The following is a 26,664-nucleotide window of genomic DNA, read 5'->3' on the forward strand; positions in this document are numbered from 1 at the left end:
CGTAAGCCTTCTTCTTTGATGGTGCTGGGCGGCTAGCGAATTCGTTGAGCTTCCTCTTTAAGTTATAAGTGAAGACCAGTTATTTGGTCGCAATGTTTGTGCGATGTCGGCTTCTTCAGCTAACCAATGGCACTTCCTGTTCATGGACCAGTGTTATTCGGTCGATCTGCTTTGTTGCTGTTCTGTTGCTGCAGTCTGCTGAAGCGGACGGTCAGGTGAGAGGTCTCGTGTAACGATCTTGACAGGTTGAAGATAGCTCGGTTTGAGTGAAGATACTGTTGCATACTTGTCAAGTACTTTTTTGTTTTATTATAATAACTAAATAATTGATTAAATGTATTTGTATTGTTTTATGATCGGTCAGTATGTTGCTACAGGATACAATTAAATACATTGCTCTGAAGTATTAGTACGCAGGGTGTAATAAATGTGTGAGGACACATACTAAGCCAGAACAATCTCTGTCTCTTACAATACATTTTAAAAATCATAACATTTATATCAATATAAATCTCTACAATAGTTAAACAGAAATTGCTGAGGATTTGAAAATACGTCAATTAAACAGGTTTATGTGTGAGGCTGAAAAACACGATTTTGATTTAATAATGCTGTGCATTTGTTTTTAAAAGGAACTGCATTTTACAGTCTCACGTGACATCCATCACCTGCTTGGGATAGATATTTGCCTTTACTTACTCTGTGAAACCTCAACATCTTTTAAGTCTTTTTCAGTTCCTATTTAATCCTGCTTTGTCACCAAAAAAGTAAATGTATATCTATTGGTATTTTTTGCAATACTGCTTTTTTGTTCTTAGATTTGTTGCCTTCAACAGAACAAGGTCAGTGGCAAACTGTTGAAGACTTTTTTTTTTTTTTTTTTACTTTTACTGTTTCTCCTTTGCAAAGCAATTGACAATACCTGTATATAGCTGGTCTCTTTTTGTTTTTGTATCCTTACTGGGAGCAAGTAGTAATCAATAATAGCTTTTTATACAATGAAATATGAAGATGCACGATGAAGGTACTAGGGCAATGTAGTTTTGCAGTTATAACAAGAATAGGAAAGAAAATTTAAAGTGACAAGGAACTGCTTTACTTTTAGAAATACATAGTTTTAATGATCTTTATTACAGAGTTTAATTGTTTTCTTTCTGTATTTTTTATTTTATGCTGTCTGTGTTTGTGTGGGTATGTTTGTCATCAATCCATCCATTATCCAACCTGCTATATCCTAACTACAGGGTCACGGTGTTCTGCTGGATATTCTAGGTTTTTTAAGGTGATTTATTTGGGGTTAATTAGATTACTAGAAATATTAAAAGTTGTATTGTTGCATGATTCCACACTGGTAAATCTTAACTTTTTTATCAATATTATTTACTTCTAAATACATTTACTTTGTTCTATTTAATAGTTTACATTTTTGTTTTATTTGAAACTAGGATTTTCTAAAGAAGGCCCACTTGCTGAAGAGTAGACAGTTGGTTCAAATGGAACTCTGTATGCTTCTTTTGTTTAAGATTGTCACTTGCACTTTTTAAATGTATTTTTATCAAAAAGGTGTAAGTGGTCACGGAGACAAAGCCAAATGTCCTTTCTAAAATGTGTTTTCCCAGTACAGAATTCATAAAAAAGGAAGCAAAACCAGGTGTCAAATATTTTTATCATCTTTAAGTTAACATTCTACCCAAGTTCATGTGTGCTGTATGTGAAAGAAGCCAGTCTCTCTTAATGAAACCTATTTACGTTACTTGCACTTAACAGCTAAGGCTGTCTGCTGCTGTCACACGTATGAAAAAAAAAAGTTAATTCACTTGATTTTTTAAAGGTTTCTGTGGAAATAGAACCTGGACTTAAAGCATCTGGCTTAAGACAGGAGCCAAGTATGAATGTCACAGCAGTCCAATGTAGCACAAACACATGCACACAGCCTCATTCACTGATACAGGGCCAAGTTAGAGTCACCAATGAAGACAAAATGTATAAAGGAACAGCATATGATAAAATCTTTGACAGCATTACAAATGAATGTAAGTTCCTGAAAAACCTTAAATATCACACTGTGGTGTATCTTTAAGTGTACAAAATATAAGAGTAACTAACTGAGCTTGATTCAGAGGTAGTAAAATAAACTATAGCAAGGTATCTCAAATCCAGTACTTGATTAGCACTATGACTGTCTATTTTATAACTACTGCAGTAGGGGATTCAGTAAGACACTGCGAGTGCTTGTGCAGGCTAAGCAGAGGAAGATGAGGCTACAGTGGGCATGTGACCACAACAACTAAACAGCTTTAAGAAAAATGTTATTGGGTATTTAAAATCTCTGAGACTTTCAGATGGTTGAATTAGAATTTGGTATACATAGCAGGAATCAATGGATCCAACCAGCCGCCAGATGAAATCAACTTTTATTTGTCATATAAAAATTATACATACAGTACAATATATATAGTAAGTTAAATATTTAGTTGCTCAATCCCAATGACTGTGCCTTTAAGACGAATAAAAAATAAAATAACAGTAATATATGACTTTATAAATATCAGTGTAATTAATAGAATTTTAAATATGTGATACATAATAATAAATAACTTGCTTACATTAAGTTATTTAATTTATTATGTTAACAGTAAGACATCATGTAGATCTAGACACTTTCTTTATTCAAGAGTTGGAAGGACTGTGGGGAAAATGCTTCTACTCTGTCTCCCTGAACTGGACTTTAGTCATTGGTAGCATTTTACTGACCGCAGCACAGAAAAGAGGTGTATGCTAATCAACCTCATACATATGCAATCTCGATGCTGCAATCCTTTCTGTTTTTCTCAATGCTTCTCTGTGAGATGTCTCAATGCAAAGACTGCATCAGTTGTTCCTCTCCCTAGCATACAACCAAAATTGTTCCTCCCGTCAGACTTTTCTCTGAAACCCTTTCCCAAATTTTTATTGTGTGTGACATCAGCCTTTCACCTCTATAGTTTCCACAATCCTGAATATTGCCCTTCTCCTTGTAATGGGTACAATCACACTGTTCTTTTACTCCTCTGGTATTTTCTTTTGCATCAAATCCCGCAACGAATGTAATCCCTTTTTTTTTCTAAATTCTTTCACACTTCCACTGGTGTTTTTTCTGGTCCTGTTGTATTTCCATTTTTCATTCTTTTCAGTGCCAACTTTACTTTCCCCTTCATTATTCATGGTACTAGCTCTTCATTTGGGATTTAAAACACTACCTTTTTCAAAATGAATCCTAAAGCATTCATCATCACAAACTGTTTCCACAAATGTCCCAGTGACTTCAGTTTATCCTAGTGGCCTGTATAGTCTCAAAATCTCAGTTCTGGGGAACACCTTTTTAGAATAAGGTGGAATGTGTCGTTTAAAATGTGCAGTAATCGTATGACATTAAGTTGGCATGGATTAACATATGTAAAGTGTTTGCAGAGCGCTTTGTTGAATCCATCACACTAGGAGTCAGGTTGTTCTATAAGCAAAAAGTCCTGTACAGTATTAGGTAATTGTACCTAATAAAGTGGCTACTGAGTGTGTATTTCATATTAAAATAGCAGCAGTTGTTCTACTCTTTGTTTTATAAGTACTCATTGTTCAGTTAACTGTTTTAACTAGGTGTTAGTTTTAATCTCCATTTGAGTTTTAATTTCCTTCAAAATATAATTTCTTGCTTCAATAACTAAAGCAGCTTTAATGTATTTTCTTCATGTATGTTGAAATAAATCAAGATTAGGTTGTAACTAGCAAAAAGTACTGACCCATTTTTAAATTTCTTTTGGGAAGGTTAATTCACATTCTCTAATTATTATGTTTGTCCATCTGTCATTATATGGGTACATATATCCTGTATTGAACATCTGTCTATCACACGGTTTTCACAAAGAAATAGGCGACTGACCACCTGCAAGACAGAGTTTTAACTAGTTGCAGATATTTAGACTCAGAGATGAAAAATGTGCAAAGCAGGTAGTTTTAAAATAGAACCCAGTTATGTGGCAATATTACCAGATGCAGCACTTAGTTACCTATATCTCACAAAATGTCTTAATAAAAATACTATAAATGCTATAAAATTTCATTTGAATGCACATTTTCTGAATATGAGAAGTTGTTTTAGATCAGTTGGTGAGGATTGTAGGTGTGAGCATTGTAGTACAAAGTTCAAGAACCTTTTGAAAGTGTGGATGTGTTGCAATAATTAGTAATTGGATAACTTGTTTAGCCAGCAATGTACCTTTTTATTTTAATTAGTCTAGTTATAGTAAGGCATTTGTGGAGTTATACTTGCATTACATGATCTGTATGTAGTCTTTCAGTTGACATGTGGTGTATCATATGATTCCTCTGTTGGGTAATACATACCAAGCCTTAGAATGTCAGCTCTGTATCTTAATGTAAGATTTGTCAAACTAAAGCCACCAGCTATGAGATCTGAGTGATCTTTTTGTTTTGGTTTGAGTTACAGTACAAGATCGGTATAGAATTCATTTTGAACTGCCTTTCATGTGGTAAGGGTTCTTTAAAGGCCACATGCAATATAATCGTTAATTATGATTAGTCAGTCCAAAGTACTGAACAATGTGAACAGCTTATATTGTAATTCAAATAATGTTAAATGCATTTTTATTACCTGTTATTGTAATAAAACTGTCTTGCTAAATTGGAGTAATTGGTCGCTGGTATCAGGTAATTTCCATTCTTTTAGTATAATAAAATTAATTTGAAATCTATACAAGAAGCACAAGTGAACTACAACAAAAATGTAGTTGATCTTATTTCAGCATTCATATATAGAGTGTTTGTTCTTACTGTGATATTCTGAACGTGTTAAAACATGATTAACAATTATAAATAAGTAAACAAATGCCATCCTCATGTAAAAGCATATATATCTTAGTACTGTAAACCATCTTCTGAAGTCAAAATTGGACCACATCTGACATCTTTTCCTCCATCCATTTACAAATGGGTAATCTAATTTATGGCCACAGCCTGGGTATATCCTTTCAGCTGTGATAAGCTTTAGAAATTATACTGCTACTGATTTTAGTTTGTATAGCAAGGTGACTTAAAAAATAAGGCATGAAATAACTGGGTAGATGAGATGTGAGTGACACCCCGTTAGCCCTTAATGCTGAGCAAAGTTGCTGATAGAAGTAAGAATAAGATATAAAGCTAAACGTATTACAGGAATTTGGGGTGACATCTGCCAAATAGAACACCCAAAGTGTACTTGATTTACAGCCTATTGGTAATGTTTGATTGAGTATGGGTGAATGCAATTGCTTTTTTGGATAACTAGACTAAGAAGAAGGGCTCTTTTGTTCACAATTTATCCATCCATCCATCCATCTATCCATCTATCTATCTATCTATCTATCTATCTATCATGTTATAAATGGTTTCAAGGGAAGTATAAAGGTCTTTAGATTCAGACTTGAACGAACTGTTACATTTCATTTTAGGGGCGGGAAAATGAAAATTGACTTGATTAAAAATCAAGGGACAGAAGGGCTTGCCCAGCTCGGTCTGAATGCAACACTTAGGCCCAGTGATAAAATTCCAAATCGGAAAGTAGGACACCTTCATCAGACCTGATGCAAATTACAGTTTAATTTTATACCTCGGTTTCTTGTTATTCTAAATAAGTCTACAGAATCTCTGACCAGCAAGAAGGTGTAAGGGTAGGAGAATATAGCTTATATACAGAAGGATGTAATCTACATAGAGATAAATCCTGTCGTGTATATTATGTAGTGGAACAGGAATTAATATTTTAGATGTACAGATACCAATGCCAAGCTGCAGGGTGTGGAAAGTTGAAGACTGCAACAGGATCAGATAAACTTGGTTTCATTTGGGTGGGCCAGTTTTTGAATGACCGATTACAGATGGTAAACTAGAACTTTAATAAAGATTTTAGCATTTGAATTCATTAAGGATATCAATCCAAAAGTCTGCCATTGAGATAGGTATATTACATATTTGGATGAAATTGCTGCATTAATCACTGAAAGGGAGGAAAAGAAGTTTTTTGCACAAGTTTGATGCATACTCTGGCTGAAAGCTAGACCTTTAAACTCTAAGTAATAGGGACTGTTCAGAAAATATTTTGGTATAATAATTTTAATTTTTTTTGTGTGTTAATGGTTGTTATACCTGTTTGGTTGTAATCAAAGAAATTGACTCATCAGAGGTGGAGTGCCAAGAGCTTGATGGGCCTAAACCAACATACAAATCTCAACAGGTTTCGTTATTATATATCTTAACTTCTGTTCTGAATCTATTTAGTTCAGCCCTGACTATTGCCATTTTAATTTTATAGCTTTTATCCACTATGGATTGGGAGCGACTCAGGTTCAGGTTTTGCTCCAATTTTACAGCAGTTACAATATGATGCAAATGAGGCAAACATTTTTAAATGCAGACCCCTTTATATCTTCCCTGGGAATCACTGTATCCTCCACAAAACCCAGCTCCAAAAATTAATTTATTCTCACAGATAATTGATCACAAAATTGTTGTCATATAGGAAAAAATGTATGGAAGGTCTATCTGCTGGCATGGGTTTGGAATTTCCAAATTAGAAATGAAAATGATATATTTTGTAGAGAATGCAAACACACACACAAACACACTCTGCTAAATAGCAGTACTACCACTGTGCCACAATGCTGTGAAACTTACTGAGGGTCACACAAAACCTTGTGGTTTGAAGGCCAGTGTTGTGTTGCTGCCCAAATGACCGCAAATACCATTAATGATATTGACAGTGATGAGGATTCAGTCAAGATTAGCAACTGTGAGGCCAAAAATTTTTTATTTTATTTCATGTTCTGTTTGTCCTGGCAATTTTTGTTTTTCCAGTTTCACTGGTAGAGCTTTCTCTTCCATCTTGGCACATATTTTATCAATATTAGTTTTTATTGATCTTTTTATAAAAATAAATATTATGCACTTAATTAAAAAAATGCCCAATCACTATATGTAAGACTATAAACTATAGTGGATATCTTATTCTATTGGTTGGTAATGTTTTAAAAGTAACTGAAAACAACTCTGTTCTTTCCTTTTTTTAGTTTCAGATCAAACCATTAATTTCTGAAGAGCAGTTGCTGTGGGTAAGTGGGTTTGAAGGAGCTGTCAATACATATAGGATCCCACTTTTGTCCTTCACTCCCAAAGGAAGTCTTGTTGCTTTTGCAGAAGCTAGGAAAGGTTCTTCCTCTGATGGAGGGGCAAAATTTATTGCCATGCGCCGTTCAGTTGATAAAGGTAAGAGAACTTTCAATGTAATCTGATACCAAATTGTACTTGATTATCAGTATAAAGAATTATTATGATAAATAATGGTAACCTGTATCAAATTTTAAAAATAATTTTGATATGCATTATTAACAATAACATAGTATTACAAATTATTTTTGTTTCTTTTTTGATGAACTAATTCCTTTTCTTGAAGCATGCTTAGGAGACTGTAATACAGTTTTTCAAACTGTATATTAAACTGCAGTGCAAGAAGTAGGTTTGGAGTACATATTTGTAATCTGTAACTTCTCAGAGCATAACCCTATGGAATTGTGGTCCATTTCCTTGTCCTGCTCAAACATACTTAAGGGCACTTTACTGACCAAATTGTAACACACTTTGGGCTTGAGTTTACTGCCTCTCTCACACATACATATAAACCTAAAATGTGTGCTTCAACAAAAGAAAAATATGTGATTAATAATCACATGGTTATACAGATGCATATGATTTATTCATTCCTTTCCACTTTTTTGTAGCAGAACTTAAACCAATATTTATTTTATTGCTGAGATTCATTTAATATGCAGGCAGCAGCAAAACAATTACATTGATTACAGACATCTTGCTTTGTGCAGTCACAGACAGGAATTGCATATGTAAATAAGATGCTCACTATTAACCGATATATACATTGGGCTCCTAACAGGTGAACTGGATGTGGTAAAAATGCTTCTTAACAATTAGCCCAAAAACTGCGTGAACATGGTTTTTCAGGCCTGTTTGTCTACTTTCTTGTTTGCTATTTTGTTACAATTTTTGATAACATGGATCACAAAAGACTTGAAAGCCCTATTGAATAGGAAGAAGAGAGCCTTCAGGTCTGGATATAAAGGTGAAATAAAGCGGGTGGAGTCAAAACTGAAGAAACAGCTCTGAAAGGGGAAAGCCCATTACAGATACAAACTGGAGCACAAGTTATAACAAAACAACATGAAAGAAGTATGAAATGGGCTAAGTAAGGAATATCACGGGCTACAAGGAGGCTGTTAAACATGGCAAAGAAGGGAACAAGAGCAGAGCTAATGAACTGAACTAGTTCAACAGGTTTGACTAATTATTGTCAGTACAGCCCTCCCCCAACATAGCTACCCACTGTGAGTGAGCTGAGGAAGTTCTAAAATCCCAAGTGCCATCTGCACCCTGCACAATCTCCCCCACAATGACTTCACAATTGTGGTCTCCAGCTACTCCCTACTCGCTGGGCTTTGTGTCTCTGCAAACAAAACATGTGCTAACTAGCTGTGAGGGGTCCTACAACACCTGTTCCCCCTTTCCCTGAATTTGCAGAAGGTTCCTGAGCTGTGGAAAACATCCTGTGCAGTCCCAGTACCAGAAGAAAGGTCATTCCAATGATTCCAAGAACTTCAGACCAGTTGCTCTCACTTCCTACGTCTTGAAGAGCTTTGAGAGGCTGATCCTACTAAAAAAGCTACGGCTCCTGGTATTAGAACATCTTGATCCTCTGCAGTTTGCCTATCAGATTACATATAGGTGTGGAAGTTGCTCTCATCTAAATGCTCCACAAAGCCTACTCCCACATGGACATAGCAGATTTCCAGCACAATACCAATGCTTGCCATATACAGAACTTTTCAGATGACTCCTCCGTCATAGGCTGCATTGATAATAGAGATTAGTCAGAGTACAAGAAGGATGTGGAGGACTTAGTCTTGTGGTGCAGGAACAACAATTTGCAACTGAACAGCAGCAAGACAAACTTTAGGCTTGCCAAGGAGCCTCGGAGAGCAGTCACCATTCGGGAGAGGATGTGGAAGTGGTGCAGAGCTACAAGTACATAGAGCTCCATATAAACAACAAACTGGACTGGTCTGACAACATAGCGGCACTGTATAAGAAAGGCCAGAGCAGACTGCACTTACAGCAAGCTACTGGAAATGTTCCATCAGTCCATAGTAGTCAGTGTGGTGTTCTATGCTATGTTCTCCTGGGGAAGCAACTTGAGCTTGAAAGAAGGATAAAACTTGAATAAACTTATCAGGAAAGCCTACGCCATCACAGGAAGCACCTTGAACACATTGGAAGCTGTTGCGGAAAAGAGAATAGTGACAAATTTAGATGTCATCATGAAAAATCACCTCCATCCCCTTCAGGAGGCACTTTCTTGGAGCGTTTTAGCCATAGGTTCATTCCACCACAGTGTGCTAAGAAGCGCATCTGGGGTCTTTTCTGCCCAGTTCAATGAGGCATTCCAATGCTTTCTACTGGGGCACCTGTTAATTTTTTTTTTTTTGGAAATACCACATTGAATTATCTGAACAGCATACATTTATTTATTTATTTATTTTTATTTACATATCGATTGATTGATTGGTTGTATTATTTGTCCTGTGAGTCTGTTTCTTTGTTTTTATGTTTCTGCTGCTATGTATGCATGTGAATTTTGCCTTGGGATTAATAAAGTTGATCTAATCTAATGAGGACCCTCTTAATGGTCCAAGCATGACAAATTTTAATGCAGCTGTATACACAGGTCACTGGATGTGGTTAGCTAAAGGTGTATAACGATGTAAGGGACATATTGCATCACAGAATAACACTGAAATTCAAACTGATATTTTTTATATATGAAAACAAAATTTTAGAATACAGTATTAATGCAATATTTCAGTTTGTTTTTTGATCACATATCTTCTTGTACTTTGGAGAAAGACCACACATCATCATGACATAATCCTTTAAAAATCGTCTACCGTATTTACTTGTGTATCACGCGCCCTCGTGTAAGATGCGCACCCTAATTTTTACAAAGAAAATTGCGAAAATCGTTTTGCCCCATGTACGACGCACGTTGTGATTGTGTAGGACACATTTAGAGAGAGCGCGAATGCGTGAGCGAGCGAGCGAGAGAGAGAGAGTAGTGCGTGAGCGAGCGAGCGAGAGAGAGAGAGCGCGAGTGCGTGAGCGAGCGAGCGAGAGAGAGAGAGCGCGAGTGCGTGAGCGAGCGAGCGAGAGAGAGAGAGCGCGAGTGCGTGAGCAAGCGAGCAAGAGAGAGACAATGAGCCCAAATAGAAGAAGTAAACATTACAGAATTACATTTCCTAATGTATGACGCACACCTGATTTCTAATGCTAATTTTCAAGAAAAAATGTGTGAATGGTACACACGTAAATACCATATTTGCTAAAATATTGTTTGAAGATGCCAATTTTGTTTGTATTATGGAAGAGTGCTACCCTCCACCCATTATGTAAAGGTGGACAACCAGAAAGCATAATCTGGCTACCAGTTTGGAAATGCTGGTAGCCCAGCAGACTACCATTTTCATTAACAATTTGTCCACCCCTACTTTTAAAGAAGGATAAGTAGAAAGGCTTTCTATTGTTTTATTTCACTTCCAGGGTGTGGGACTTGTAGGTCACTGATGAAAGAGCACATTCATTTATCCAGTATGTGCAAAGTACTTTTTTGTCAGCATCCTCATAAAAATCCATACTCACCCCAAAAAATGTTTGCTAATAAATATTAATAAAATTCAAGAAATGTTATTCAGAGTCCCTATTATCCACTTAAAGTTGTAACATACAAAAATGATTAACAGTCCTAGGAAAGACAGTTACTTTTCTCAGTTTACCGTATCTCTCTCCCACATCAGCCAGCTTCAGAAGATTTTTGTTTATATGTGTTATTGAGTAGCTTGGGGTGACATACAGCATAATTCACTATAACAGAGATGAAAATGCTCATTGTTTAAATGCATCTTTTCAGTGTATTAACAAAGATAATGTATTTCTATTCAGGTGCCACTTGGAGCCCAACCTCTTTTATTGTGGACGATGGCATTGTGCCAGATGGTCTGAGCCTAGGTTCTGTGGTTGTGGATGAGGAGACTGGATCTGTTTTCCTTTTCTACACATTGTGTGCTCACTATTACCTCTGCAATGTCTCAAGCACCTTTTTAATCGAAAGTACAGATGATGGCCTAACCTGGAGTAAACCACGTAACATTTCTAAAGAAGTGGGGACCAAAATGTTCTGTCCTGGGCCAGGATATGGAATTCAGGTGAGATTTGTAAGATTAAATGTTAAGGTTTATTATCTTATATTTCCTACTTTTATTCATCTCTGTCTGTTAATAAATGTTACAGAAACAGATATTAAATAAAGAAATGTAAATAAAATTAATATGAACTCAATTTGAAAGGCATTTTTAATAAATTGCGCCTCATTGTTAACAGAGGTATAAGTTTGTTTCATTGAAATGTTATTTATAAAGGAAGCTGAAGACATTTTAGTCTTAGTCTGTGTGAGATTTAAACTATATATTTAAACTGGTCGAGCCATTTAACTATTTTCAAAACTACTGAAGTTCATTTTGGTATAATTACATAATTGTAATTGTTTTCTCTCAATTTATGGAGAGCATATAAACCGGATATATTGTAGCTGTATTTTATTTCATTTTATATACTGCATCGTCTAGTAATGTACAAATAAATTACTGGACTAAGATTACTTAATTTCTTTTTAATACAATAATAAATTCTTATGAGCACAGTGACAATACTTACATATCAGTTGTGATTTTTGATGTGTTTGTTTTTTTAATTTACTTGATCAGACTTGGCATTTCGTAGTCTTCAGTCATCAGATATTTCTACAGAACAGCATACTTTTCCAACTTTATTTTAGTTTTGGCAGAGGATGGTTGCATTTAAATTATTTGGTGTAGTTGTATTTTTGTCATATTGTGATACCTCTTTATGTGCAGAAGTTTCAGCCATGGCCTCCAAAATATAGCCATATTGAGTGAATGTTCTTGTTAGTAAAAATTGTTATTAAAGTATACCCTGTGTCTTTTAATAGTAAACTATAATATCAGCTTTAAAGGAAGCCACTTGCTACACAGACTATAAATTTATTTTAAATAATCCCTGTATTGTTCCTTTTTTCAAAGCACAAAACTGTAGCATTCCATAAATTATCTGACTTCTATAGAATACACACAAGGATGATAAACAAAAAATAAAGTAATATACATTGGAGAATAAAGGCAGTATGGGTTCTTATAATACATACTGGTCTCTTTGTTTGATTTTAAATACAGAAATTAATATGTCATCCCTTACATTAAGGATTATTAAAACTTTGAGAATATACACATACACACATATATGTATATGTGTGTAAACAGAATCAAGAACCTGTCTCTGCCATTATTGTGATCCATGGTACAATAAATGGGTTGTTGGGAATTGTGGTTTGGATAGTAATATAATATGGCAAAAATATTTCTGTTTCCTTTCTAGTTTCTTTGCACCCTCCACTACTGTGCCATTTTTCCAGCATCCAGTGTAATTTCTGAAGCAGTGAGGATGCTGCATAAAGAAAGTTGTCCTACTTATCTTTTTGTGATGCATGACAATTTGTGATTTAAAACAAATTTCAGTAGATTGTTTGTTACAAACAAATGTCTTGCAGATGGTCTACTAAAATCTGTAGTGCAGTGGTATTAAAGGTAACCTTCACTAATGAAAACTGTTTTGATTGTGCTTTTAATAAAGTGAACTTCTGTCAGTCATTCAACATAGTACAGTATATTTGAGAATCTTAATCAATATTTTTCATTCTTTTTTCACACTTTCTGGTGATCAGTTTTATCTACATAATGCAAATTGCTCCAGAAACTTTTAAGCAGGACTGGTAAATGTACTATTTAAATTTTAACAAAATTTACATTTTTAAAAATGTATTTATTGGTGTTTTGACAATGAAATATTTATGAAATGCAGACTGTGGAAAAAATGCTAGGAATATGGAATATAAAACTAAAACTTGCTCTTGATAAACAGTGTCACATCTAATAGTTTAATATGTTCCTACAGAAAAAGCTGCCTCCAAACAAGGGACGTTTGATAGTCTGTGGACATGGAACAATTGAGGGTGATGGAGTATTTTGTCTGCTTAGTGATAATCATGGTCAGAGTTGGAGATATGGGGCCAGTTTAAAGAGCATTCCCTACAACCAGAAAAAAAAGGCCAATGATTTTAACCCTGATGAGTGCCAGGTGAGAATACATATTAGTTGTTTTCTCCATGATAAGTTGATGGTTTCCTAAATACCTGTCTGAAGTGCAAGCTACTGAACTAATTTTTAGTACACTTCCTTGGTATTCACTTAACCCAACCTGCCTGTCTGAAATGGTATTTTTATTTTAAGTTATGGTTTCAGCATTTTCACACTCGCAAAAGAAAATACTACAAGGGAAACTTCATCCATTATCCAACCCGCTATATCCTAACTACAGGGTCATGGGGGTCTGCTGGAGCCAAACCCAGCCAACACAGGGCGTAAGGCAGGAAACAAACCCCGGCCAGGGCGCAACCCAGGGCACACACACATTAGGGACAATTTTGAATCACCAATTCACTTAACCTGCATGTCTTTTGACTGTGGGAGGAAATCGGAGTCCCCGGAGGAAACCCACGCAGACACGGGGAGAACATGCAAACTCCACGCCGGGAGGACCTGAGAAGCAAAAACCCAGGTCTCTTAACTGCGAGGCAGCAGTGCTACCCACAGCTCCACCATGCCACCCGGGAAGCTCCACCTCCTCTAAAATATGAAAAAAAGTCGTCAAATATGTACCGTTGTATTTACATCGCTATTACAAAGAACATGTTCAACTGTTACAGTGAACATCCTAGAACATGTTTAGCTTCATGACTAATTCATTCAGAATCAGCAATAAGTTCTTGCAGGTCATCTAACATGATTTTTTTTTTTTCCTCATACATTTCCATTGCAGCACGATCCATTAAAACCTATTGAAGTGCAGCTTTACTGGAATTTAGTGGCACTTCAGAATACACTTTGTTTTCAGTGCAGCAAAGCTAGAGGTTTATTGAACAAATGCTTCAAAACGTAATTTCCAGGGAGGCTTAGAGAGAATGGGGCAGTGGGCTGACCGGACGCTGGGCTACTGTATGATGACTGGAGGGACTGTCAAAGTGGCTGGACATTTTTTTTGATTGAGAGCATTTTGGCATTGGAGCATTTCAAGTCCAACCCCATATGGATTTTCGGCATGTGAAGCTGTGATTCATTGTCTCTTATTTGCTAGCGATATAGCCCACTGTTTTCATTGGTACATATCCAACTGTAAATAAAATCATAAATACAGTGAACCCTCGTTTATCACGGTTAATCCGTTCCAGACTCTACCATGATAAATGAATTTTCGCAAAGTAGGATTCTTTATTTATAAATCAAATATTTTTGCAGTTAGAGTATAGAAAACCTGTTTACGACATTCTAAATATGTTTTTTAACATCATTAGAGCCCTCTAGACATAAAATAACACACTTTAGTCACCATTACACTCGTATTACCCAATATATTAGAGAAAATAAGAATTATTAGACATTACAAATATATTACTACTAGGCTCACCCGCCTTTTAAGGCGACCGACTTCTATCCTCAATTTGTGTGCGCTGCATGTGTACATCAGGCATGTAAGTGTAGGGAATAAGAACATTAAAGTGCCCATTCATAACATCTCCCGAATACCTACGTTTTTTTTATCATCTCGAGTGCCTGTCCAAAGTCGTACAATGTCAGCCCGAATCTGTACTGCTAAAGACGGAGTTTCATGCACTAAATAAGCTATAGATGAGAATAAGCAAGCACCATCTCCCCTGATATTTACTACGCGGTGAGGCATTTGTACTCCATCAACATTAGTTATTTCCAGAGACATCATTTTGTCTATTTTTCCAGCGCATTGCACACAAAAGCAAGGGAACGATGGGAGCACCAGAACTCTTCTCACATTGCATCGCTTCGTACCCCAAGTAGTAAGTCTGTGATAAGCGGAATACCACAACGCTTTGCACTCACGGGATGGAAGGACAATCCCGACCGCTTTTATATAGTAGATTATTGTACTGTACATTTAATTACACACACACACAGTTCTTACACACAACCACTAACCTATGAAGGCACAACCTCAGTAGGAGAGTCTTCAGGTGGTGCAGTATCTTCAGCAAATGCATCATTGTCTTCTTCCGCTGAAGGAGTACTAAGAGTTGGCAGTGGGTATCTGGGTGCACGGCTGAAGAACATCTTGATAGGCAGTTGCTGGCGCTGTCTTTTCATATGCGTGAGGAGGCTTTTGTAGGGTATTGCCATCTTTGATCATATCCAAGAGTTTCACCTTCTCCTGGATAGTAAGCATCTTCCTCTGGCACTTAGTTTTATTGTCAGAAGGCTTAGAAAAAGCAGCATGTTTAGGAGCCATCGTGGGGCTTAGATAAAAGTTCTTAGAAATCGCATGCGTAGTGACGTAAGTGTGTATGAGAAAAAAACGCGATAGAGTGAAACCACGAAAGTCGAAGCGTGATATAGCGAGGGCTCACTGTATAGTGTTCTTGAGTTTGTTCCTTGTTTCAGTTTAGTAAAGTTTGTTCATTTATTTTAAATTAGGCTGTTGGGTGGAACTAGCCAGCTAGGGGTAAGCTGTGTGATTTCTTGGTGTTTTTTTAAAGAAATGGAGTTATACAGTACAATGCCTTAGCTATACAGTACAAGCCATTGTCTTTAGTGGCAACAAATGGAGCTACATTAGCAGGTGTAGAGAGGAACTTTTCCCAGTTAAAACTAGTCCAGTTGTACAGCCACAACACAATGGGCCAAAACTATTTAAGAAACCTTGCTGTGCTGGCCACTGAGAGGAAACTTGTCAAATCTCTGGAAAAGTAGGTATGACAGGGTCACAGACCATTTTCTACAAAAAGAAAGGAGGGCATAATTTATATATTAATAACATGATGCAATAATTTTTATGTAAATGAGTTTATTCCAAGCATTTATTAAATATAGGTTTCCTTTACCATTTTTAGCCTTTTAAAAACAACGGCAGTATCAAATCGTAGTTATATGCTGCAATTGAATGTTACATGTTTTTGTATCATTTTAAAAATAAAATGAAATGTAGATACTGCTTATACTGTACATGGTGCATATACAAATATTTTACTTAGTGTCTAGTACATTCAAAGACATTTATAGATAAATTAGAAATGTGCATAAGCAGCTATTCAATTGATTCGAACTCTAGGACTGAAATAATAAAAACTGTGTTAAGGATGCTCAAGTATCTGTTTCGTTTTCCCTGTGAAGCAGTTTATTTGCAACATATTAACAGCTGCCTAAGCTAAACCCACATTTTGCTCAGAAAACTCAAAAAGTCTCCATTCCTCAGCGGTATGGTGCTTAATAATGTACTTTCGTCAATACTTCTCTTAAATTAGGGGAGGTGTGCAGAAATATGCATGAAGTTAAGTGAAATATTTAATTTTTTAAGACGGCAGTCCACATACCTAGTGCTTCCTAAAGCAGCAAATTTTAAATGAAAACAGCAGTCTGCAGACATCATGATCATGTTCATTTTCTTTCTTGCATATGCTTTGTCTTCTTTTCTGTGTGAGATTTTCAAGGGGCAGAAGAAAATAATGATATTTAACAATACATTTAAACATATTTTAGGGATCAAGTACCCATTTATAAACAGCTTTAGATAGATAGATAGTGATTTGATGGCATACAAACACTCGTATATCTGTAAATCAGTTGTTTAAACATGCACATGTGAGTAAAACCTCCATATCTGTTTGTTTGAATGGACTAATTTAAGAATAAATCCATCTGTTCTTGTGTGTCTCTTCATCTAGATTGTGCTTCTATAAGCAACTAATCAAATAATGCAAGTAAAGAATCTTCTGATATAATTTTCTGAACCCTGTTTTTTCTATTATTGGGTCCATAATTCTGGATCCTGTTCCTTGAAAATTGAATGGAAACAGGGAACACATCCTGTATGGGATGTTTATACTGCACTTCTGTTTATAGTTGTCACTTAACCTGCCTTTGCTGACCAAAATTCTGTATCACGGTATTTTTCTAAATTATCCCGGTTTCACGGTATTCAACGTTTTTTTTTTTTTTCCATGCATGTTAACCACATTTTCCACTGCAATTACTGCAGTAGACTAGCTAAGAATAACCTATTCCACTGTCATGAGCATTGTACATTGTACAAAAAAAAAAATTTTAATGTGCAAACAAATATTAATACAGGTTTGCATGGCCCCATAAAGTGATAGTTTTCAAGGGGGTGGCACTAATGAAGAGAAGAAATCACATTGCATGATAGTTGCAGTCAAAATATAGAATAGAACTTTTTTGAACAAATTTTGCAAACAACTTAAACTATAATTTTGACAACGTATTTTAAACTATCCAAAGAGGCATTTAAACTTTAGTAAAATAAAATATATACAGAGGTATATTTTATCCATGTGCATCCATGTGACGTATAACTGCCCATGACTGAATTTCTTTTCTTTCTCTCTATTAAATAAAATGACTTTTTTGAATGTTTGGCTCTGAGATTTTTTAATTGTCTTTGCAGAAGCTATTCTAACTGGAAACTGTTAATGTTTTAATACAAATGGCATATCAAGATCTCCTTTGTTGTCTAATGTTACCTGCTAAAGATGTACTACATTACCTTTCTTGGATACATCATTCTATGTACAGTAATTCATGCGGTGGAAGACAGGACGGTGTTAATAGTTGTAGATATTCTTTGTGATATTGTAAGTTGTTGTTTTCATCTTCCGCACGATTACCACCAACTGTTTCAGCATAGTCTATTGATACGCATTTAACCATTTTGCCGTGTTACCGATCGACATATTTGGCGTAAATTCATTTGACTTCCTCGTTTCAAGGTGCTAGGATTGCCCTTGTACTCATTTTTTCTGTTGATAACCCTTCGTGATGTAATTCTTCAATTAGATTTGGACATAATCAGTCTTGTTTACTTCTTTAATTGGGAACTTAAAAGTGAGGAGAACATTCAAATTTATAAGAGCTGAGAGCGCAGAAAGTGTGTCTGACAAAAGCATTCACAAGAATGATAGGTGAGAGTACCGTGGTCTTGTTTCAAAATAGTTGCTAGGAGGGTGTGACTTTTAACACTAGAATTACCAGAGCCTACGAAAACACTCGTAGGTCTGTCCCACCTTCTTAAAACCGTTCTCACCTCTCCGCCAGCGTCTTTTGTTAATCTAAATGTGCTGATAAAAGAAAAGCTGCAAGTAGCCGGCTATTCCATCCCCCCACCGACTTAGAACGTGCTCAAACTTCTCCCAGCTCATGCCTTGATTGATTACCTGGGAGTGAAGTGGAGTTTTAGAGTGGAAATAATAGATCATTATTTGGAATACTGTACACGCATTGCACGTGTGTTCCGTTTCTACAGTAATCCGTGTAAACACATTTTTAAAACAGAAACGTTTTTCATATTGTAGTAGTAAATGACAAAATGTAAGCATAAACTATATAATGTATGAAGCCTGAAGTCCAAATATCAAACACTTTCACAAAAGGTACAAATATAACAAAACAAATATGCTTTTATTCAAAAATATAACTGCAGAAAAAAGCCGCTTTAGCATGCCACATTGACACATAGTACTACAGCTGCCACGGTAGCGTAATGGTATCAACCGCCGACTAGTATTCAAAAGGTCACGAGTTCGATCCCGCACTGTTCAGTTTTGAGAAGTAAACTGCTCTTATTCTGACTACTTTAAAATAAAAACATACATTTGATTTCCGTGTGTAACAGCCGGTTAAATTTGTGATACTTGTAAAGGTTAGTTTTTTTTTTTATTCAACTTTCATTCTCTCAGTCGTGTTCAGGATCCTTCCCTAAACCCCAACACCCCCACCCCCCCACCCAACCAATCTGAGAATGCTGTTTTCACATAAAGATGCGCTACAGCTCTTCAGCGTACTTGTGACTGCATTCTCGTACCAATGCTTGCAAACTGAAGTGCCTGCGTTCACTTTTCGTGGCATTACATGCTCAAACACAGGAACATATGTTGGTGTATAAGTATAACAAAACAAGGGCACTTTTATTCTAGACTATAAGTGAAGAAAAAATAAAGCAAGTTACAGTAGGCAGTTGATACGACAGCTTGCGTGGTGCAATGCTAAGAACTGCTGATTTCCGATCCGTGCTATATAAAATCATCACATTCAAATATTAACAATTCCCACACACCCTTCCTACATTCACGACATGTGTACTTGTTGCAGTGTACACAGCTCTCTGTGCTATGGTTCCTATTACACTGAATGAGCACCTGACATTGTACTTTCTTCCCTATATAAATAACATTCGAGTATAGCGCGTCTCCATATAAATCACATTTGAGCTATAGTGCGTCTCCAAATAAATCACATTCGAGTTATAGCGCGTCTTTATGTGAAAACAGCAGTATCAGATGGGGGATCGTGAACGCGACTGAGAGAATGGAACTGAATTAAAAAAAAAAAGCTAACCTTTACAATTATCATGCATTTACATTGGCTCTTACAGACTGACTGAAATCAAATTATGTTTTTATTCTAAAATACTTCAGTACATGCAATATTATTTGAAAACGAACAGCATCAGATCGGGTTTGAATACACGCTGACGCTGTTACAGAAGAAGTCAGCTTATTCAGTGCAGCAGTTTCAACGCACAGTACATGCAATATTATTTGAAAACGAACAGCGTCAGATCGGGCGCATATTCAAACCCGATCTGATGCTGTTCGTTTTCAAATAATATTGCATTAGTGCGATGATGTTTTTACATATATTGTCTCTTTCATTCATCTTGCGGTTTGTAATCAGTGGCCGCGTGTTTTTTCCCCAATCTTGCCAGTTCGCACATGTTGCTGTATGGTGGTGTTTCTTTTGTACTCCAGAACATGCAGAGGACAGAATAATACAGAGCAGTAAGTGCAGCGCTATATGCAATCAGACAGACAGACAGGCAGAGAAGGCACTAGATATATAAATAAACAGGGAAGGCACTGTATAATAGATATATAAAAAACAGCTAAGGGGATAGATATATAGATAGGTAGAAAGGAAAGGCACTATATGATAGGCAGACAGGGAAGCTCCTATATAATAATAAAATTACTGTTAATACTATATAGATAGACAGGGAGTTCAGGCAGGCAGAACAGCGAAGGTTAAAAATAAATAAAGTTTTTCTCCAGCAGGGAATTGAACTCGGATCTCTTGAAGTACAACAAGTCTGCTGTGCTCTAAGTGACGAAATCTTACCAGTACGCCACGGAAGCTGTTGTAAAAGTCTTGAACCTTTTATGAAAGTGTTTATTTTCTCTTTGGCTGTCAGGCTTCACACATTTTATAGTTTATGTCTACATTTTGTAACATTTATTACTAAAATATGAAAAAGTTTCTGTTTTAACATTGTGTTTACACAGATTACTGTAGAAACGGAACACACACTATTATTTCCATTCTAAAACTCCACTTCACTCCCAGATAATCAATCAAGGCATGAGCTGGGAAAAGTTTGTGCACGTTCTGAGTCGGTGGGGGGGATGGAATAGCCGGCTGCTTGCAGTTTGTTTTTATCGGCACATTTACAGGACAAAGGAGGCTGGCGGAGAGGTGAGAATGGTTTTAAGAAGCGATTTAAGGTGGGACGGATCTACGAGTTTTTTCGTAGGCTCTGGTAATTCTAGTGTTAAAAATATCATGGCAATATTCTCGTCTTGCGGGACTTGAAAAAATCTTTTCCATAAAGTCTCGTCTCCTAAAAAGTCTCGTTCTATCGAAAGATTTTTTTATATAATAGAGAGATGCATTATCTGACTGAGACACCAGTATCAAAGCATGTTTTAATCCATAATTATTCATTTTTGCAGCGTTTGCAATAGGTTATTTTTACCATAATGGAAGTTATCCTACACTAAATGGTGGTGAATAAAAGTAATAATTTCATCATTTTTGCATTTACACACTACATAATTTTTAACAATTTACCAGTTGTTTTTTTTTGTCCTCAAGCCCATGGAACTACCTGATGGCTCTGTAATAATCAATGCTCGAAATCAAAATTTCTACCATTGTAACTGCCGAGTAGTTGTGAGAAGTGATGATGGTTGTGAAACCTTGCCACTGGAAAATTTGACGTTTGATGAAGAACTTATTGATCCTGCTGTAGCTGCAGGAGCACTTATCAAGAATAATGTAATGTTTTTCAGCAACCCTGCTGATCTTCATAAGCGTAAGTATTATTAGTTTGATTAATGTACTTTTATGTTTTTTAGTATATTGTTTTTGAATTTATTGTTTCATCAACACTTAAGAAGATTATGCTATTAACTTTTCAACAGTACAGTATAAGTAAAGTTTTTGAGCCAAGAATACACAAAGGAGTGCATGTGCCTATTTTATTCCCATAATCAGCTATGTGAATATAGGCTTATTTGAGTTATTATTGTCACTTGTGCAGTGCACAGTGAAATTTTTACTTACATGTGCTAATACAGATGTCACCATTCTCTGGTTCCATGATTACTGAATATAACTACCTACACCCTAAACATCTGTCTACCTTACTGTGAAACTGTCTTCTTTATCTGAAAAGTCTTGAAAGATATTTGTCATACTAGATTACAGGTACAAAATATACCTCAAATAAATTCTAATAAAAATGGAATGATATTTACCTTTGGTTTCTAATTATATAAAGAATAGCATAAAGGCTGAATAGAAAACTTTAAAGTATTCTGTAAATATTTTAGTTATATCTTTAACTTAGAGAGAAGTAGTTGTTCGATGGCGTGTATCTCTCTTTACATAAAATTTATCAAGTCAAGCATTAAGAGATCATTATAGCAATCATATCTGGTGAGTTCCACTGCTTCACAGTTTCAAGGGACAGGGTTTGAATCCTATGGCTGGTTGCTTTCTGTTTGTTGTTTGTACCTTCTTCCAGTTACTCTGTAATCTTTCCTCTAAATACTGCAGTATTTTTCCCATGTTCCAAAAATGTGCCTGTTAGATTAACAGCGCACATGTATGCACATATCCATAGTCACTTAGATTGTAAAGTAAAATCACCTAAGATGCATGGTTACCTTCTCCAGAGTTGGTTTATGTATTTTACATGATGCTGAGAGGAAAGCTTCTGCCCCCCGGTGTCACTGGACAAAGTAGGTATGTAAAGTGAACAAATGGGTTACTAATGGAGTAAAAAAAAGTGTGATGCTGTGTCATTAGTGTGTGATGTAATGTGTAATGTGTCCCATAGACCTTGAGGGTGCCATTCAAAGTTTGGGAAGGTTATCTTAATCAGTGCAGCACCTATGTAAACAACTGTTGCAGAATGAACAAAGAATATGAGACTCATATTTTTTATTTTTAAGAAAACAATGTATAGTCTCACAGCTTCATTAGGAGTACAGTATGCTAAAGTAGCGTTTCACAACCACTGGGTCATATGTTGCTATTGTTTATAATGGTAGTAGGTCACAGTGGTCGATCCCTTCCCTGCTCTGATGATTGTCCTTTAAACAATCTGCAAGTTTCTTATGCTCCAGTCTGTGAGCTGCAGTAGCATTACAGTATGAGTGAATCATTTTAAGTTTTTTCATGAAGAGGCTAAGCTGCAGCATGCCTTGCATAAAAAGACTCTTATTTGGACCTCCCTCAGCATGCTGTCACACGTGATGCTTTTAGACACCACCAGGTTCAAATAAATGTGTTTCAAACTGACTATTTGGTAAAAGTGAATATTTTGATAGTTTAACTTGTACACCAGCCAGGGATGAGACAACATCTGAGAGTAAACCTATTCAAGGATATCTGAAGAAAAGACCGTAATTAAGAATATTCATAGTTCTAAACGTATTTACTGTAAAATATTTAAGATTGTTTTGCCACTACTGGTGTATCTAGCAACCAATTTCAATTCACAGCATTACACAGAAGACTCCAGAGATGACCATCACAGATAATCTTGCTGGATCACCTTTGAATGGCAGTATCAATTTGAAGTTATATGATGCAATAAATGTTACATGTTGTTTAATGAGACAGTTGAGTCACCATCTTCTAATCTATATTATAAAGAATTGTGAGCTAGGAAAAACTGAAAAACATTTCGGTTATTAAACAAAATTCAGCTTTGTCAGTATGTGTGATATGTATTGAAAGTAAACATTTTGAAGAATAGAATTTGTTTAGCCCAGTACAAATTGCATTTCCTATTCAACCAGTATGTTTAAGGTCAAGATCACTTTATCTACAAAATGATCCTATCCACTGTACCACTATGTAACTTGCACCATATATATGTAGCTACATACAGTATGTGGACAAATAATTTCTAATATTTTTGTGAAATTTGCCCATAAAGAACTAGACAGATAGATTGAACTTTCTTTGTCCCCTGAGGGAAATTTGACTTTTTACAGAAGCCCTTTAAATAAATAAATGAATAAAAGGTAGATAAGAAAGTTAAGTAGATAAATGTATGCACACACTTCGGTCTGAACACACACCGGAATGACTTGAAAACATGAAAATTCAAAAGAAAGAAAACCTTTGACTTGTCAACCCCACTCGCAGTGAGGCATTATGCAGGCGTATTGCTGTTGGCATAAAGGAGCCTCAGTAGCGTTTCTTGACACAGTTCTGCTGAATAACTTGTTGTAAGTATTCTACAGTATGTTAGTGTGACAGAGCGAGGATGTGCTGCATTATTATTATGGTTTTAATTCTCTCTTTAGCTACTAACTCCAGGGTGTCCAGAGTGCGTCTGTAACTGAGCTTACACATTTAATTAGCTTTTTGATTTGATGGGCCCTCACTTAAAGTGATGTTACCAGCCCAGCATACCACAGCGTAGAAAATTGTACTGGCAATTGCTGTTATAGAAGATGTGAAGGATGTCACTTCCCACATTGAAGAAGTGCAGTTTCCTAAGGAAGAAGAGCCTGCTCTGACATTTCTTATATAATTGCTCTGTATTCCAAGACCATTCTCACCTGTTATAAATGTGGATCCCCAAGTACTTGTAGCAGAGGACCACCTCTACATCCACTCCTTGAATAGTGACTGGACATAGAGCCTCTTTGGTGTGATGAAAGTCAACAACCAGCCCCTTGGTTTTGCTGATGTTAGATGCAGACAGTTCTCTTTGCACCAAGAAACAAAGTTCTCCACCTGCCTCCTGTATTCTGTCTCATCACCTTTATCAAAACACCCCATAAGTGCAGAATCATCTGAGAATTTCTGCAAGTGACATGACCTGGTGTTATATTATATTATATTATATCTGTGGTGTACAGAGTGAAGAAAAAGGGTGACATGAGTGTTTCTTGTGGTGTTCTTTGTTGCTACTACCTGTACATTTTGTATAATAATTAAATAATTTTACATTAACAACTGAAATAAACCTTGCATATTCCCATTTTAATTTGAATTCTTTTAATTTCAATTCATCCATGGTCTTTTGTTGAATTATATGGAGTTGTAGCTTAGCCTAGCAGCATCAGGCAAGAGGCGAGAATCCTTGATGAGATGTGTTATTTAGTTAAGAAAAAAAAATGGATATGGGTTTGGGGAGAATAATCGTTTTCATGATTAGCCCAGTCTTCATATTGGTGCCTGAAATGAGTTGCCTCTGCTGTCAGAGTTACTAGCAGAACTTGATACAAGCATCACAGCAGTAAAATTTTAAGAGCAAAAAGAAATATCACAAAAAACTGTTTGGATTGCTGATGTCCGTTATTTAAAACAAATGTTTTTTAATAACCTCCTATAATAAGTTGTTAATAAGTCATACTTTTCAGTTCAACATGATATTCTGTTTGTGCCACAGCTTATAAAGTAGATGTCTAATTAATTAAAAACCACATAAATGTAATAAATAGTAGCACAAAATAACTGAATTACAACTAATGATGAAAAGGTCTGTGTTGCCAAGTTATCTTTTCAATGTATAGCTTAGTGGTTTTTGAGAAGCTTTAATAAAGTTAAGCCAAATTCTAAAGTATCTTTAAGTTCCTGAAATGTTATTTGTCTTAGCAAAATGTCATATTTTCAGATGTGATGCCAGGTTGATGACATAATTTCTAGTCGTAGCAAATTAATAATCTGTTGTAGAACTTGGTTTACATTGTGTGCATAAAATGGCTGTGTTCTTAACTGAGTATCATTTTTGAACACCATCATTTTGCAGTTGAAGGTCATTATTTAGGAAACCATTATTTTGTCTAACAGCCGTGAACAGGCTGACTGCTGTAATATTCCATGGCTTTTTTTTTTCATACTGTCTTTCTTAATTTGTAGGTATAAATTTGACACTGCGTTGGTCAACTAATAATGGAAAGACCTGGGTCCCAGAGAAGCTTCTTATTTGGCCAAATCCTAGTGGATACTCAACAATGACATCGCTAAGCAATGACATAGATGACAAAGAACATATATTTCTCCTTTATGAAAAGGGAATAAAGGATTATTTTGAAAGCATATCATTTGTAAAAATAAACCTTTATGGGAGGATTTAGGCTTCTACTATCTGGATACCTGATTTTTTTGGACAAAATGCTTTAATATATCTTAAGACAATTGATTTATCTCCCTTGACAACAAATCCTCACAGAATTTTTTTTTAACCTTCTTCAGATATTGAGAATTGCCAGTGCAGTCTTTGGAAGTGAATGTAGATTGTCCATATAAAACCTGATATAGTGATTATCTGTAAAATCTAAAAGAAGAGTTTATATATCTGTTCACAGTTCCATCTGCATATTGTGTTTGAGAAGAAGAAATAAGCTCACTTTCACTAATTTTCATTTTTGATTTGCACTTAGTTTATGATCAGAAAAAAATCATTTTATATTACCGGAAGCTGTTTCAGAGCAACAGACTTGCTCATGTTTAAAAATGACAAGGCTTTTATTTTAAGATTTGCATTTAACTAAATAAGGAAAATATTTCCCAAGATGCTCAGTGTTTCATTGAAATTATCATTTTCTGATTAATGCAATAAAAACACATTTTTATCTCTTTTTTTACCTCAGGAAAGTCTTTGTGACACCATATAGTTTAAAGAAAAAATAAATGCACTTTAAGGATTTATTCAAGGATTGTTAAAAGAAAAATGTTTACATTTTATAGTACCACGAATATTATTATGTAATTAGGAATTGTTTCCTTTTTTCTGTAAATACATTTGGAAATTTTGTAATGTGGTAATAAAGGTGAATTTCTAACTAATATGTATCCATTTCTCTCTTCTATTTATTAACAACTTTTATAATATGTTAGTTTTATGCTGTATTTTTAGTGTATGATATTTATATTTCAATAAGGTATGAAAGATGCATCCCTCTTTAGATAATACTGAAATTAATATCTCCAATGTCCATCAAACCAAAAACCTTTGTGTATTTTTTTCAAGCTGAATTAAAAA

General features: G+C 35.6%; 1 protein-coding gene across 1 annotated transcript; it reads left to right on the plus strand.

The window, feature by feature from the left end:
- Window positions 1–26,468, plus strand: neu1 (neuraminidase 1). The gene is made up of 6 exons (XM_039768683.1): window positions 1–215; window positions 7,098–7,293; window positions 11,089–11,351; window positions 13,174–13,356; window positions 21,246–21,465; window positions 25,539–26,468. Exons 1-6 carry the CDS (start codon window positions 93–95, stop codon window positions 25,754–25,756), a joined length of 1,203 nt encoding a protein of 400 aa, XP_039624617.1. The 5' UTR covers window positions 1–92; the 3' UTR covers window positions 25,757–26,468.
- Window positions 26,469–26,664: the final 196 nt, after the last annotated feature.

This window comes from Polypterus senegalus, chromosome 11 (genome assembly GCF_016835505.1).
Source record: "Polypterus senegalus isolate Bchr_013 chromosome 11, ASM1683550v1, whole genome shotgun sequence".
NCBI lineage: Eukaryota > Metazoa > Chordata > Cladistia > Polypteriformes > Polypteridae > Polypterus > Polypterus senegalus.